Source organism: Apteryx mantelli, chromosome 15, assembly GCF_036417845.1.
Source record: "Apteryx mantelli isolate bAptMan1 chromosome 15, bAptMan1.hap1, whole genome shotgun sequence".
Classification (NCBI taxonomy): Eukaryota; Metazoa; Chordata; class Aves; order Apterygiformes; family Apterygidae; genus Apteryx; species Apteryx mantelli.
In genome coordinates this window covers 23,957,136-23,972,928 of record NC_089992.1, presented here as the reverse complement: position 1 = coordinate 23,972,928, position 15,793 = coordinate 23,957,136, and the positions used below count along the sequence as shown (strand labels likewise).

The following is a 15,793-nucleotide window of genomic DNA, read 5'->3' as shown; positions in this document are numbered from 1 at the left end:
GGAGTTTCGCCTGCTGGCACGAACACAGACCCTGTTAGCTTTGGTGGGCTTTTGCCTGATCCTGCACTCCAGCTGCTGGGAAGACAGTGGATCCGATGCCCGCACCGAAGCGTGCACAGCCCCCAGCCCCTCCATCTGACCTGCGCAGGTGCTGCTCCTATGGCAAGCAAGGCTCCAAAGGGCTTGACATGAGTAAGTGTCCAAAGGACGTCGCAGGATGTCCTCAGGCTGAAAATTGGGTGGGAATCTCTCCTGAGAGCTGACCTGAGGGAAACCATGGGCTTTTTCATTTTCTCCTTTGGTAGTCCTGGCCCGCAAGAGAGGAAACTAGAGGAAGTTTGAAAAGAAATAGCTGGTTCCATGTAAAAAGTTTGCTAGGTCCTTGGAAATCCCGCCATTAAAATAAACTAAAAGCTCAATATTTTCGGTCTGACTTAGGCCTGAGTCTCGCTTTATGCACTTTCTCAGGGCCCAGGGAATTTGTCCTGCCCGGCCCAGCCCTGTGACTTGGCCAAGCAGCCAGGCTTGTGCGGGCTGCAGAGGAATTCCCTTCCCAGCCAGGCCCTGGGAGAGGCGGGCTCTGGTTTTTCCTTGGCCCGCGTGCGCTCGCAGGGCACTGGCAAGCAGCCGCGCTTGCTGAGCAGCAGATTTTTTTTGTTCTCGTGGCCCGCAGGCTCGTGCGATGCCTCATTCCCCACGCTGTGCCGCGCGGGTCCCTCTCCGCGGCTCGGCCCTGCCAGCGCCCTGGCTGCCCCCAGCTCCGGGCTGGGCACGGCCGGGATGGCTCTTGGTGCAGCGAGGAGGGGCGCGAGGCTTGGCCGGGAGCGGGGCTCCCCGTGCCTCCTGCTCGGGTGGAAGGATGCCGGCTGATAAGGGGCGGATAAGGCAGCGGGAGGAACGGCCTTGCCCTTTGCCTCCGTGCCTTGCTATGGCTGGCGGGACGGTCGCAGCGGTGCCCGCGCGCTGCCACCCGGAGCGAAGGGAGCAAACAGCTCCCGGGGCATCGGCTGCAGCGAGATAAAACCTCCTTTCCGCCCCGACTACCCGCAGCTCCCTTCGGAAATGCAGAGATGCCCTGGCATTTCCTAGGGAGGGAGCGCACGAAGCATCGGGGGCAGGAAGGGTGTCCCGTCCCCCCCCACCGGGCAGTGCCCCAAAGCTGCCCCTCGCGCCAGCCCCAGCGGCGAGCGCTGGCACGGAGCCGGCGAGCTCTCGCAGCCCAGGAAAGCTGCGGTGTCCGGTCAGCCGTCGTTTTCCTTGGGAACCTTTCTGTTTTTCTTTCGGGAGGACAAAGCCAACAGTTTTTGTAAAAACGAGCTGCAGATTTTGAGCAGGAAAGTGATCCCCTGCCCTGGAGCAAAACTCGTCGGGAAGCTGCAAAGAAGTCACGCAGCGGGGACATTCCCATGCCGCCCGAACTCGCAGTGACCCCCCCCCCCCCAAACTTCCTTTCTGCTTTCCCGAACCAGGGAGGACGTGTCAGACACGGCGCCCCCCCCCCCCCCCCTTCTTGGGGACGTCCTCGGCCCTGCGGTCCAGAGCCACCGCGCTGGGGCACGGGGGGCTGAAAGCCAGGTTTGGGGGGAGACACAGGAGGCAAGTTTGCAGCCCCCCCCCCCCCCCGGCACGTCTCCCGGCCCTGCCATCCCCAGCCTTGCTCACTCCTCCGCTCCTGCCTTCTCACCCCCAGCTCCCAGGGCTGCAAAACCAGAGCTGGGGGAGGCAAAAAAGCCGGGCTGCTGCTTTCAGGTGGGCTCTGAGCAGCCCGGCAGCGTTGCAGAGGACCCGGGCGCCCTGCAGGCTCTTTCAGCACCTGCACGGATGCCGCCTCACAAGCACTGTCGCTGCCCGCTCGGGAGGACCGCGAGTCCTGCAGCATCCCGTCCCCTGCCGCCAGCTCCCCCATCGCCCGGCTCTGGCATCCCCTGCTGAGGCCCCGGCGGCGGCGGCGGCGAGATGAAAATAAGCGCCCGGGAGGCACCGCGAGAAAAAAAGCCATTCCAAAGCCTTTTTTTTTGGTCTTGCTTGCTTTCTTCTTCCTTTTTTTTTTTTAACGGCTGCCGAGTGGAGGAGAACAGGTCAAGGCGAAGCGGGGAAGGCACGCGAGGAATGTGGCAGGGGTTCAGCGCATTCCTGCCGCGCTTAACTCTTGGCGGGCGGGAGGCAGCGGAGGCCTCGCCGGCGGGATGCCGCCGGCCACTGCTCTCCTCCCGCCGGCGAGACGGCACCCCGGACGCGACAGCGAGACGGGGGAGCTCGGCCGGAGCCTGGCCCGCGCTGCTGAAACGGCGCCCGCGCCCAGCCCCGGGTGCTGCGGGTCAGGCGGGGTGTGTGGGGGCCGGGTAGCATCTGCACCCAGCGTCTGCCTTGGAGATGGGAGCCCTGGATGCCCCCCTACCACACACCCCCGTTTCCAGGCTCTTCCTTGAGTTTGCAGCGGCAGGGCAGGTTCAACCCACGCTGGCGGTGGGCGCTCGGCCCCTTCGGGGTGTCGCCCCAGCGCCCCACGAGAGCTGGGCTCAGCGCCGGTCCGGCCCTTTGCCGCGGAGGCTGGCGGGGAGCAGCTCAGCCCCAGCGGCGCGTGACGAGGAATTGAATCATCTCCTCTCCCTCCGGCCCCGGGGAGGCCCGAGCCCGCTCCACCCCGTGGCCCGAACCCCAGGAACACCCCGGCTCGGCCACGCTTCGTCGTGCAAACAGCCCGGGGCCGGGAGCATCCCTGCACGCGCGAGCGAGTGGCGGCCGGCCTCTGCCCTCCGATCACCTCGCAGCCCTGCTGCCCCGGCGCCCGGGCCCTTCCCACCCCCTTCCCACCCCCTTCCCGGCGGCTCGCGGGCTTCGCACAGCGCCTAGCACCCTGCGCGGGGCAGCCGGGCCCTTCACCTGCCCCGCGGCACAAGCAGCCGGCGCGGTGCCGGGGCGGGAGCGATGCCCGGGAGCATCCCCGAGGCGGGCAGGAGCATGCCGCAGCCGGGCTGGCCCGGTTCCCCCATGCCGGCCGGGAAGGCCTCCCACGGCGGCCGGCAGCCAGGAGACACTGAGCCGGCGCCCGGCGCGGCGTTCGAAGGCTCGGCTCAGCCCGGCCGAGGTGCCGAGCACCGGCCTTGAGATCAAAGCGGGGAAAGGGAAGGGAGCAGGGGGGCTGCCGGCACCGGGAGGAGAAGCGGGACACCGGGACCAGCCCTTGGGGCAGGGACTGGAAGGACTGGTTTAACCCTTTGGGTCCCAGCTGCCCCCTCTCACTCCCCGGCTGCAATACTTTTGCCCCGCTGTTACGGCGAGCCCTGAGCCGGGATGTGCCAGGCGCCGTACACACACACGGGCCCGGCTCCGGCAAGGTGATCTAGGTTGTGAACTGTCCCCAAAATGAATGGGTGCAGGAGCATGTGCCTCCCCCCGGCTCTCCAAATCCTCCTCATGCCACACGGGTCGGCAGGGACAGCAGAGGGCGAGAGGCGCAGAGGCCGCAGCTCTCCCCCCCTCTTTTGGGACTGGGTGGGACAGGGAATTTTTTCCCATCTTTCCCGACCAAGTGGTGAACCACGAGAGACCTGGGACCGAGGCGCTGGGCCAGGCCCCCAGGCTGGACTGCAGCAGGTCTCGGAAACCTGGAAAGCTTGGCCGGAGGCTGTGAAAACCAGCAGCCCCGAGGCCAGGGCTCTGCCTCCCCCTGCCCCAGGCGGAAGGATGCGGCCCAGGGGCTGAGCCCGGGCTTGCACCGCGGCTTTCCCCTCCCCGGCATGAAGCACCCTGGCTGCCTCCTGCTCAGCACCGCCGTCCCGTGGGCCAGGCTGCTCAGACGTGGCCGTGGTGGGGTCCACCCCTCCGAGGGCTGGGGAAACTGAGGCAGCTGGGAGCAGACGGGCTCCCATCGCCCTGCCTGAGCCGAGGCTCAGTGTAGGGATGTCACGGGGCGGTGGGGGCCCTTCCAGGTGCCTGGGAGGGGGACGCGAGCTGTGGGATGGCAGGGGAAGCTGCCGGGGGCTGGGAGCCTCCCCTGGCCACTGCTCCCCCTTGACACTGAAATACCAAGAAACTTTGCAGCCTGAAGGACTGGGGAGATGCTTTGGGCAAAGCTGCCCTGTCCCGTCCCGTTCCCCCCACCACCACCACCACCACGGACAGCCATTTCGGTGACGTGTCTGCGCTTGCCCGGGCTGTGAACCCAGACCACCCTGTCCTTGCAGTGACCCGGACACAGGGTGGGAAGCCCAGTCCCCCGTCCAGCTGCCCGCATGGCTTTGCCCTCCAGACCCAGCCGGGAGGCTGTCCCAGCAGGACCTAATGCTACTGCCTGCCCTGGACCCTGAGCACCAGCAGGGCCCTGTTTTGGCTGGATTTGGCCCTTTGGGCTGGAGAACCCCCTGTGCAGGGCTATGTGCGGCTGCAGGAGATCCTGCGTGCACATGAGGGCAGCAGAGGAGAGTGCGAAGGGTTTTTCCACACCCTTGCAGCTGGATCAGCCTGGTTCCTGTAGCATCCAGGGATGGGACAGGGATGGAGGCCCTAAAGGCAGCAGCAGCAGTGCCTTGCCATCCTCCTTTCAGAGCCAGACCCATGGGGCTACCTACAGGGCTGCAGGGTCCCATTTTTGGGTCCTTTGAGTACCTCTAGCATAGGCTGCTTCCCAAGCCCCCACCCCTGAGACCCGGGGGACCAGGAGGCCGGAGCAGAGCCTGCTGCACATTGTGGTAGGGGGCTGGGGCAGGGGGTGGTTGGATCTGCCCTAGGAAAAGCTTTGGACAACCTGTGCAGTGCTCACCCTGGCCTGCAAGGTACATAGACCCCTCCTGGTTATTGCCTCCCCCAGAGAGCCAGGACTCTTCTCACCTCCTTAGAGACGCAGCACTTCCCACACCCTCCCAAACTGCCTCCTTTCAGAGGCTCCCCCTGGGAGATCCAGGCCATCATCCCTTCCCCTGCCCAGGTAACAAAGCAGGAGCCCTTTCCCCTCACCTTTGCTCTTGCAACTAACGCAGGACATGGCTGTGCATCACCCCGCTGCGGCCCTGCTCTTGCAAGTGAGCCTGCCCTGCTCCGAAGCAGCTGGCAAGACCATGGGGGCCAGGGCTCAGGCGTCTCCTCAGCGAAAGTCCAGAGCAGGGCCCCACTAGCTCTATCCATTGCAACCTTCCAGGAGGGTCCCTAGATGTGCAAGTCTTTGGAGGATTTGAGGTCCTTGCCTGGCTGATCCAGGCAGGGAAATCCAGCACATGAAGTTCTCCCTTCACTGCTAACCAGGGCTAAAAACAAACCTCCAGTGACCCTCAACTGTTGTCCAGCCCCCAAATCCTGGGCTCAGTTAGGTGAGATGAAGAGAGGCCACGACCACTGGGCATCCTCAGTTCAATTGCTCTGTCTCCCAGAAGCAGGGGTTAGAGGGCCAGTGGACACTGCTGAGACTCCTCTAGGGGCATGTGCCAGGCATGACAAGGGAACTGTCACCAGTGACATCTATGGAGAGCCACCAGGATGGCTCCAGGAACTAAGCACTGGGAAGGGCCAAAGCCTCTGAAGCATGTGGGGGACCCTATCAATGATGATGATGAGGGTCCCAGATGGCTCCATTAACTCAGCATGAAACCCCAGCCCCAGATCAGAGGGATGGAGGTGCCCTGGACTCCCCTCTCCCCAGGAGCAGGTGGGCTCTGATACCTCCCGCGTCTATGTGCCTAGGGAAGGATGTTCCCTCGATGGCTGTACCGAAATACCAGTGGGTATTTCCCTCTCCCCAGCCACTCCCCAAAGCCACCTTTGAGACAGGGAGAAATACAGACGCCGGGTTCTCCTTTCCACGCTTTATTCTCGCCTCCTCCCTGGACTCACACCGCAGCAGAGGAGTGGGCGCACTTCCTGCGCATGAGAACAACAGCCAGAGCAACGACGGCCAGCACGACAGCTGCTGCCACAGAGATCAGCCCCATGCCCACGCCAGGCGCTGCCGCTGCCCCTGCAAAACCAAACCAGGCCATTAAAACGAGTCACAGGAGCCTTCAGATGGGGCTGTGGCTGATGGAGGACTTACCCCGTCCTCCTTCCTTCCACTCTCCTGAGGAGTCCATTGCACCTGCCTCTGCAGTGAGGAACACAGGTCCGATGACAACATCAGCTTCTACCTCTTTCCCTGAGAAGGAAGGAGCTGTTAGGAGACCAGGGCTTGGCTACCAAGTTTACCTGTCCCATAGGACACCTGCCCCACAGGGATCTTACTACTGGCAGAGGGCACATCTCTCCGGAAGCGGCGGCTGGGCCATCTGTCCAGGTGGTTGAGTCTCCTGGACAGTGCGGGTGGCTCACAGTTCCCAGTCTCACAGCAGCTGCAGATGTCCCTGGTGCCTTCCACCGGTGCCCAACTGGAATGGGACAGGAAATACCGTTATCCTAGCAAGTAGGTAATCTACCAATGTCCCTCTGTCTCCAGAGCTTTCTGCAGGCAAGGAAAAGGTGGCCGAAGGGGCCTGAAGGATCTGAATGGGAGCTGGCATACACCAGCAGCGTAAGGGCCACAGGGGTGCCTAAGCACAGGCCAGCAACTGATGGGTCCTCGTCCTTGCCACCCACAGCACACACAAAGTATTTGTGCCCTTTGGACAATGCTTGGGTTTTGGATGCAGCCACCCCTGAGTTCAGGTTCATGAAACTCCCTGTATCATACCAGGAAGCTTTAAGTTGTATTTGGGCAGACGGCTGAGACCTGTGGTCCTGCCCAGATCTCTCTTGGGAAACTTCACATTAGTATAAAAATTCTTCTTTCTTGCATCCCAGTATTATGCACCAGCTACTCACATGTTCCTGGCTTTGTTGAAGGAGCAGGCCTTGTGCAAGGGGTCGGGGGCTTGGTCAGCTGGGGTGACCTTCAGGTGGCAGGTGATGTAGATCTGCAGGGTAAAGCAGGAGGAGAGAGGTGGGGATCCTCTCGTGGAGGACGCCAGCCTCATCTGGGTTGGACCTCATGGAGGAAGAATAAAGTCTTACCAAGTTCCTTGTGTCCCCTGCAAACCTGAACACATCAATCCTGAATCGAAGCATGTCCTCCCTGGACCGTGGGGTTATGAAGGCAGAGCTGGTATCGTCCGACCTTCCATCTACCAGGCATCTATAGACACAAGAGTGGGGGTCAGGAGCATCTGAGCTAGGCACCTCTCCAGCCGCCACAGCAGCTGCCGGGCTCCAGAGACGGTCCCCAGGCCTTACCCGTTGAAATCAATAATGGAGTAGTGAGGAGAGGAGTCACTGTCTGGGCTCAGGGCAGCAACACAGTTGTCCACAAACAGCCTCAAAGGCACGTGGTTCTCAGTGCTAACCTCTGCCTGGATGTTCAGGATGTCACCCAGCTGGAAACCAGTAAAGGGTCTCTCCGCACTCCAGTCCTCTGCAAGGCAGCAGCATCATCGTGAGAAATGGAGGGATGGCTCCTTCTTATCCCCAGGCTCCCCAGCGACGAGAGCCACGGCTGGGGAGTGGGTAAGCAGGAGATGAACTCCAAGGGACCAGAGCAGGGCTTGACTGGGAGCCCACTGACACAGGCGCTGGTATTTGCTCTTTGGCAGGTTGGCTGCCCATCCTCCTCCAGTGGGAAGGCAACAACCAACAGCCTTCTGCCTGCTGGGCAAAAGGGCCTGTGCTCCTGCCGTACCAGGAAAATAGAGTGGATAATACGTTTCCACATGATGGGGTGACTTCCCACCTACCGTTCATGAGGCGCAGAGAGAACACCAGCCTCTCCTCTGCAGACAGGGTGGAGCTGAAGGGAGCCCACGTGGGCTTGATGGCATTGCTGCTCACATTTTCCCTCCTGGGGAAGGGAAGGTTGCTCATTAGGACAGAGTCCTGTGGTAGCAATTAAGGACCAGGAGAGCTTGAGGACATAAAACTCTTACCTGGGATAGATGCACTCAATGGGGATCACAGCAGGATTGGTCCGGATGATGACTGGGTTGCTGGCTGGGCTGGGGTCATAGTTGATGAGTGTGCGGTAGATGAGGGAGTCAGGAGTTACCTAGGGAGAAGGAGATGTTGAAAAGCTGGTAGCAGGGTCACTCCTGCTGCCCCACCATTACCCATCTGTTCCAGAGCAGTTTAACTGAGAGCAGATCACAGTGTCCTTTTGCCGTTGGTAAATGCTGTGAAAATACAAAGAAAAGGGTAAAAAGCTGGGCAAAAGGGACTGGAAAAAAGGAGTATGAAGACCAGAGTGTTGATATGCAATCTCTTCCCATGCTAGTCTTCACTCCGTTCATACTGGTACGGTGCCCAAGTTCCCCAAGGAGCTCCTACTAATGCATGCTGGCCATGACCCTCCCCAGAAGCCCCAGGCCTTCGCCCTGGGAGGGCTGGAGGAATAAAGGGAGCAGAGCATCTTGTGATCGTCTGCAGGTGAAACTCCCTCTGTACAGAGATGCACCGGGCTGAGCATGGCACCAATTCTTCAGCATGGGCATGTATTGGGTGCTGGGCCCAGGTCTGGTTCAGAGCAAGAGGCCAAAATTGCTAGGGTGTACGTGTGGGCACCTGTCTCCATACCAGGAGCCATAGCAGCGTGCTAGGAGCAGGGCTGCTGGTGGTTACAGAGGCAAACCTTGTGCTTGGTGCACAAGCACGGGCAGCCCAAGCAGTGCCTGGCTCTGCTCTACTGCCAGCACATCTTCAGGAGGAGACCACGGCTCAGCCCAGGCCAAGTGCGGGCACAGAGCCTGTGTCGACAGTCAGCTGCTGGAAAAAGCTGCAGTAGGAAGGGTCACACCTCCCCATCCCATCTTGTCTTTCCATCTCCATGCCCCGTGGTGGGAAGGAAAAGGCTTTTGCGGGACAAAGGTGAGGCTGTGCTGGAGGAGTCCAGCTAGTGCCTCAAGCACAGGCGTGCTGTGAAGCAGCTGAGCTCTCAGTTCCCTCTGTTACAGGGGAAGCACAGGCAAAACGCTGCCCTACAGGCAACGAGACAGGGAACACTGTTCCTTAATCAGCAAGTTAAACCTCCTAATTGGGCAAGGTGTGAATGAAATGGGTTTGATGTGTGAACTTAAACACTATCAGTGTATCCCAGGCTGAAAATACAAAGCAGCTTTTGGGAAAAAAGTTCCCATTTGGGAGAAATGCCCACTCATCCTTCCCCAGGAAGTTTCTTGCCCATGCTCTGCGTCAGGCACCCAGAGCTCCCCCGGCCTCACGGGACTCAGGATCTGCTATGCCCCAGGCTCACACACCTTGGAGGGGCCCTGGCCTGGCGGAGACCTCCCGGGAGAGCAGAGCAGGAAAACGGTGGCAGGGGAGAGCTGCCCGCTCATGCTGGGCATCGCACTCACAGGGACATGCAGAAGGCAGGGGGATGCAGCTACACCCCAACCAGGGTGAGATCCTATAGCCCAGAGCTGCTTCAGGAGCTCCTGCACAGTTCACAGGGAAAGAAGCAATGCCCTGGGTAAAGGGAAAGCCAGAGATGCTGGGGGAACTGCCTGGGCACCTCCACCACAGTTAACTCCACCAGGGTCAACTAATCGCAACCTCCCTTTGGCTGCCACAGGGAAAGAGTCCTGATGCAGAGCAGCCTGCAATCACCTTCTCTCCAGAGGCCTCCTTCAGCCCCACAGCCAAGATCTGAAGAGCCCAGGGCACCTGGATTCACCACACGGCATCGGCAGACCCCAGCAATGGGTGATCTGCCAGGTCAGCAGCCATAAACCCCTACGCACTGAACCTCCCAGCCCATCCAAACCAGCGGACAGCAAAGCAGCAAGTCCTTAAGTAGGAGCTCAGAAACCACGAGGGTGCCTCAGAGGTGGGTCAAGAGCCTGGTTTATAGACAAAGCCTCTTACCTGCACGATGCTGCCACACTCGTGGAGCCCAGCAGCAAAGGTCACAGTGTTCTGGGCGGTGTTGAGCGAGGAATGCTTGCAGGCAGCTGGGCCCAGGGTCAGGTCTGCCACATTGATGAGGCGCCCGGTGCCAAAGAGGTCCCTGTGCACCGTGACCACCATCTGAGCCTCCTGGCACTGCACCATCACAGGATGCCTCCCAGAAACAGCCCGCGACTGCGCCTCGTCCATCCACGACCAGGCATAAGGGTCAGCCCTCGACCTGTGGCTCACCGGCTCGCTCCAAGAGAAATCCCAAGGCGTGTAAGAGGCCACCTCGCCCACCGCCCAGCAGAGAAGAGCCAGCGCCAAGCTGCTTTGGGGTCCCATCCTGCCTGCTTCCAGCGAACCCGAGCACAGAGACAAGAGGCTGCTCTAGGATCCTTTATATGCTGGAGCCAAAGGGAGCGGGAGCCGTCCGCCCCCAGCTTCGAGGGCGGCCGGGGACCAATGGCACCCAAAGCCCAGCCCTCCGCGGTCACGGCGAGTCAGTTCCGGGGTGCCGGAGCCCCCTGTCCGGGGCTGCCCAAGGCAAGGGAAAACATCCTCGTCAGCCTCTTTCACAAAATTGTTTATAAAACTCAGCAGAAGCCGGAGACGGGGAGACTGGTACAAAGTGACTTGTTTAGGTTAAGCGCGTGGTGATAAGGGGCTTTTCAAGGCTCCCAGGGGAGGTGACAAGAGCGGGAGAGCTGGGGGTGGGGGGCTGGTATGCAAACCGAACTGAAGGCGCTTCCGCATCCTCTCTGCGGGACCCAACCCCTGCCTAGCTCCGCCATCCTCTCCCGGGACTCTGGTTTTCCGCTGTTTCTCAATCGGATTCTCCTTGTGCCGAGCAGGCCGGAGCAGAGGAAGAGCAGGAGCCCATGTGCTCGTCCAGCTCCAGCCCAAGCCATGGCTTTGCGTGACTCTCTGGTCCTCAGCAAGGCCAATGGTGGGACATTCAGTTAGTGCTGACCCGAGCACCAGCTGAAGGAGTGCCTTCACCACGGACACGAGCTCAGCTGGTCTCAGCTGGGCCGATAAGCCCTCATCCTCTGCCTCGGCTTAACTGGCAGTGAGGTCACGAGCAAGGCTCAGCTGCAAGGAGAGCTGCTGCAATTCTTTTTTTATCTCTGCTGTTCTTCCCCCTCTCTTTGGGTTGTGTTTGTTCTGTTGTCTTCAAGGAAACAGGACCAGAATATAACAAGCAACAAGAGGTGCTCCACCCCTCCTTGCTTTTCCTATCTCTCCCTTCCCCAAATGACAGCACCATATTTTATATTCCACCCCCCGCAGCCGAAGCTGGCAATCGCTTGGGACCAACTCTACAGCTATCAGGGAAGCTGCTAAAAAGAAAACCTACATGCTTTCAGGCCCAATCGCTTGAGTCTGTCCCTTCTTTTGAGTGTCTTTAACTAAAGGCCATGAGAGATTTTTACAGTGCAGGAACACCAGATCTCCCTCCCCCCGACCACCCTGCACCGAGCAGTGTCTGGGCGCAGAGAGGGGCTCTGCAACCATCCTGTGCAGCTCAGTGCAAGAGACGCCCCGTTTCACACCCGCATCTCCTCCACTTTTTGGGAAGCCCCTGGCAAGTTTTAGGCAAGGGGCAGCAGAAAGCCTCTGATTTGGACGGCTGAGCTGGAGCAGCTCAACTGCTTGTTCGTAGGAAAATGGAAAGAAACAGTAATGAAAATAAGCTTTGGGGTCAGATGTCTGCTATTGCCATGAGTAAATCATCTGACCCCCTAACCTGAGACAGGGTCCAGCATGGTCTGCTCTTGCCTGTGGCTGTTCAAATGGTGACTTCCAAGGCACTAGTGAGCTTTTCCTGGACCACCCTAAAGTCTCTCAGTGAAAAAAAGTCCCTCAGCTCCCTCGTTTCTTACCACTCGCCCCATCTTTTGGGGACAGCTACCACACGCTGCCAGTCCCACACCAGCTGGGCAGTGTGCCATGCCTGTCCAAACAGAGGGGCAGAAACCAAACCAAGTCAAGCACATGGGTTTCTTCAGCCAGCCCATTCTTAGCAGAAGTCCCACCAGTTTTGGAGCTGGAGATGGCTCGCGCCTGATACAATGTCCCCAAAAAGCACCCGTGTGAAGATCCCACATTTGTGCTGCATTGCAAGTGAGAAATGAGCCTTTGCAAAACCTTCAACTTTCCTGCTGGCTCTTTCCAGTATGGAACCGATTCCCCTCCCTGCTGCTGTCAGCACAGCCAGTGTTTAAAATACCTTGAGACTGGCAACTGCGTAGAAATACCAGGGATTCCAGCATACAGGCACCGAGCTGAACACTGTGCGTCAGGGAGCCTCCGTCTCGGGAATATATTTGGCAAATACATTTGCACTGACAGCAGATAACACGAGCAACTGATGCTGAATCAGTAAATAAACATCTGCTTTCCCCCTGCTGATGGGGGGGGCATCACAGCGAAGGCAGCTAACTCAGCCGTGTCCTTGACTCACAAGGACCACAGGAGCTGGCTGAGCTCACCCCCATCTGGTCTCTTTTGCAGCTACTGCCGGAGAACTGCAGCTCAGGTACCAACCCCAGGGTTAGGTTACAGCTCTTGGGGTACCACGGTGGAGAGAGGCCTTCATCCCCACAGGAAAATGAGTCACTTTGATGGGTCACCTCATATTTACATGGCTAAAATTAGCAAAGGTGAATCCCATGCAGAGGGACATGCCAAGGCTCAGAGCAGAGAAGATATTTGTCTATGAGAAAGGGAATTTCTGCTCCCAGAGTAGCTCTTGCCAGGTTTCCCACATGACCATCTGTCCCTTCATTATTCCAACCATAACATGAAGTTGGCCATGTATCAGCACATTGGGAAAGAGCACAAGCACATTGTGGGCACAGAGAGGAACAGCCTCCTCTGGCCTGGCCCCGTGGGCACAGGACATCATGGGTGAATGGTGGGATCCTCTCCAAGAGTGTGATGACTTTAGCAGCAGCACAGCAAACCAGAAAGGGTGGCTTTGGCAGAGGAGGGTCTGCCAGGGCCCACAGTTTGGATGGATGACAGGAGAGCAAGGGACAACCGTAGGGAGGGACCAAGGAGCAGCCTGGGGAAAGTCTGAAAACATGGCTTCAGGACAGAGGGAGCAGGGGAGAGCTCTGCAGCATGCAGGAACAGGGCTGGGATCTGCTTTGTCCCCAGCTCTGCCCTCGAAGCTCAGGTATGCTCCAGCCCTAGGGCCCTTTGAGGCCAGGGGTGGACATTTCCTAGCAGGATGGGCCTCCAAATGGGAGACAGAGCAGGACATTGTGCCCATTCTCAGGGGGCCCCAGCTCATTACCTGAAACCACATCTGACAACAGCAAAGGGGGCAGCTCAGCTTTTTTTCCACCAGCCCTATTTGAGAACCCACCTGGACTCCCAAGAGTGTCATGCACAGCTGACCAATACCAAACACAGCTCCAGTCAAAAGTTCAGTGAACACAGGTGAACACATAGCACCAAAACCAGGTGCATTAACTAATCTGGTGCAGAAGGCAGAGGCCAGGAAAGCCCCAGGGCACTGGACAAGGACAAAAGTAGCAGTTTTCCTCCATTGCAAAAAGGAGAACTTAAAGCACATCTCATTTCTGCCTATATACATGTAAAAGTTGTGTGTCAATTTAGAGACAGCATGTTTCTCATGGGACCTTTGTCAGCAACAGCCTAGAGATTGAAGGAGGCGGCGCTCAGCTGGCAGTCCCAGCCTTGCAGCACCAGCAGTGCTACGTCCTCCAGGCAGCCATCGCCACACAGCAAAGATTGCTGCTGCGCTCATGACGCTGAGCCACATGTGAGCCGGGGAATCTGGTCCGGAGGGGACAGGAGCAGGAGAGGCTGCTCAGACTGGTGTTTTGGTCAAACACCATGCAACTCAGGTACCTCAGAAAGAGCTCTAGGAGTCAGAGAGTTTTTCCTAACCAAAATTTCTTTGTGGACCAGGTTTGGCAAAAATTTGCCTTTTCCTTCCAGGAGCCAACTGAGCCATTTCTCTTAAACAGCCGTAGGGCAGCTATGCCAAGTGGAACAGAAAAGGGCTTTTATCAGGCAAGTGTCCTCAGTGCTGCTCAGCAAAACAGAGTCCCTGCTCAGAGTACATGCACGTCAAGACACTATCAGGGCATTACACATCTAGATAAGACATAGATCAACAAGGCATCAGTTACATGACGATTTAACAAGCATCAACAGCCACAACTTGCGGCCTGGGAGATTCTGGCTGGATATAAGGAAATGTTTCTTCACTAAGAGGGATGTGCAGCCCTGGGCCAGGCACACTGAGAGATGAGGGAATTTCCATCCTTGGACATTTCTAGCCTTAGCTAGGCCAAGCCAGGGCTGCCCTGCCTGGTGCTGGACTAGAGGCCTTCAGAGTTCCCTTCCACCCACATTTCCATGACCTCCTCCCCTCTGGTCTACCCCAAAGATTACAGCTTGCAGCTCTTGTGGGATGGCAAAGACTTAAGCCAGCTATTAACCCCTTTGAAGTTCATATTTCCCACCCTGCACCAAGGCAAGGACTAAACCTCTCCATCTAGGTACCAGGGAGAGTGGCAGCATTAGCTGTTTCATTATTCCCTAAGAGGGGAGGGCAGAGCAGTTTCCAAAACATAGCAGAGATGCAAAGGGGATCCCAAGTCCAGACTTTCTGCTGAAAGAGGCAGGCCCTGTCCCATCTTTCTGAGGACCTGGGGTCTCAGCTGATCATTAGTTCTCATTATGTTATGGGGTTATAATGTCAGGGAATGAACTTTCCCTTGCTTTTGCATGGGGTCAGATCTTACTAAGGGGGGGAAGAGGCAGACTGACAGATGGTCAGCTATAAACCAAGCCTCCTTGGGGACAGAGGGCAGAGCCAGGTGTCTCTCACCCACCAGTCTCCATATTTCCACCCTACTCCTCACACCAAATCTAACACAAAGTCAGCATAGCTCACTGATCCAAACCAGAACTCATCTTTTCTCTTCTCTTTAGGGAAAGGCCAATTTTTTTATTGGATCAGTGAGCACCAGAGCTGACAGCAAGGGAAGGGGTGGGACTGTGGTTTAGGTGATCCTAGATCCCAAGTCGAGCTCCAAAAAGGCACCCTATGCCAAAGAAATTCCAGAGCAACGTGGTCTCTACCCAAGGCACTCAGCACTACATCGTCACAGCATGCGACTGCCTGGAGCTGGACAACAACAGCCCAAGCCATCAGGAAGGCAAAGGAAAAGAAGAATACATTAGGATTTCTCCAAGGGACCCCAGCTCTTGGTCTCCAAAGTGCTGGATCACGCCCAAAGATGTACCAGGCTGTGCAAGGCACCACCCTCCTAGGTCCTCCCGTGACCAAAAGAGCTCCCCCAAACAGGCCAGGAGCTTCCAATAGTCCTTGCTCCCCCGCACACCCAGCTCAAGAGGGTGGCCACACTGCAAACAAGTCCCAGCTCCTCACAAGTCCCAGTTCCCCCTCACCATCCAGTACATCCAGAATGAAATGCTAAGCCCTGACAGCAAAGGCTGCAAGAGACGCTGTTTGCAGCATGTGACCTGCAGCTTCAGGGGTGCCTGGCCCTACAGTACTTGTCACCTGCTTGTTCTGATTCTCCATTTCTGAGCCAAATTTGCACCAAGACTGAAGTTACTTAAAGCAGGATTTAAGCTTTGGCAGTTAAGTCTCCTTTAAACCTAGAAGTCTGAAGGTGTTATTTCCCTTTGCTTAAAACCAGCCACCCAAGTTTGTCATCAGAGCAAACACCTTGTCCCAAGACTCTTGCCTTAGTCCCTCTGCAGGGACTTGGCACAGTAATTTTGCCAGCCTATCTCAGAGGTCAGGTGGCAGCAAACGCTTCCAAAACTGCCTGAAAAAGAAGGGTGTCTTTTTTCCCCCCAAGTCACAAAACTCAGCAGTTATAGGAGTCACACTAGTCCAGTTCCCACCTCTGCCTGAATTGCAAACCTCTCCCGCGCTGGT

At 58.0% G+C, this 15,793-nt stretch overlaps 1 protein-coding gene across 1 annotated transcript; it reads right to left on the bottom strand.

Moving 5' to 3' along the window:
• Positions 1 to 5,798: 5,798 nt before the first annotated feature.
• LOC106500160 (zona pellucida sperm-binding protein 3-like) lies at positions 5,799 to 10,233 on the bottom strand. The gene is made up of 9 exons (XM_067305366.1): positions 9,814 to 10,233; positions 7,881 to 7,999; positions 7,692 to 7,795; positions 7,195 to 7,372; positions 6,976 to 7,096; positions 6,787 to 6,878; positions 6,211 to 6,353; positions 6,026 to 6,124; positions 5,799 to 5,950 (listed from the first exon to the last, which is right to left on the bottom strand). Exons 1-9 carry the CDS (start codon positions 10,180 to 10,182, stop codon positions 5,823 to 5,825), a joined length of 1,353 nt encoding a protein of 450 aa, XP_067161467.1. The 5' UTR covers positions 10,183 to 10,233; the 3' UTR covers positions 5,799 to 5,822.
• Between the last annotated feature and the right edge of the window lie 5,560 nt (positions 10,234 to 15,793).

Coding starts and splice junctions, on each gene's coding strand:
- LOC106500160 (XM_067305366.1), bottom strand. CDS start 10,182: ATGGGACCCCAAAGCAGCTTGGCGCTGGCTCTTCTCTGCTGGGCGGTG. Junction 8,000..9,813: donor AGTGTGGCAGCATCGTGCAG/GTAAGAGGCTTT, acceptor CCTTCTCCCTAG/GTAACTCCTGACTCCCTCAT. Junction 6,879..6,975: donor CAGGGGACACAAGGAACTTG/GTAAGACTTTAT, acceptor TTTACCCTGCAG/ATCTACATCACCTGCCACCT.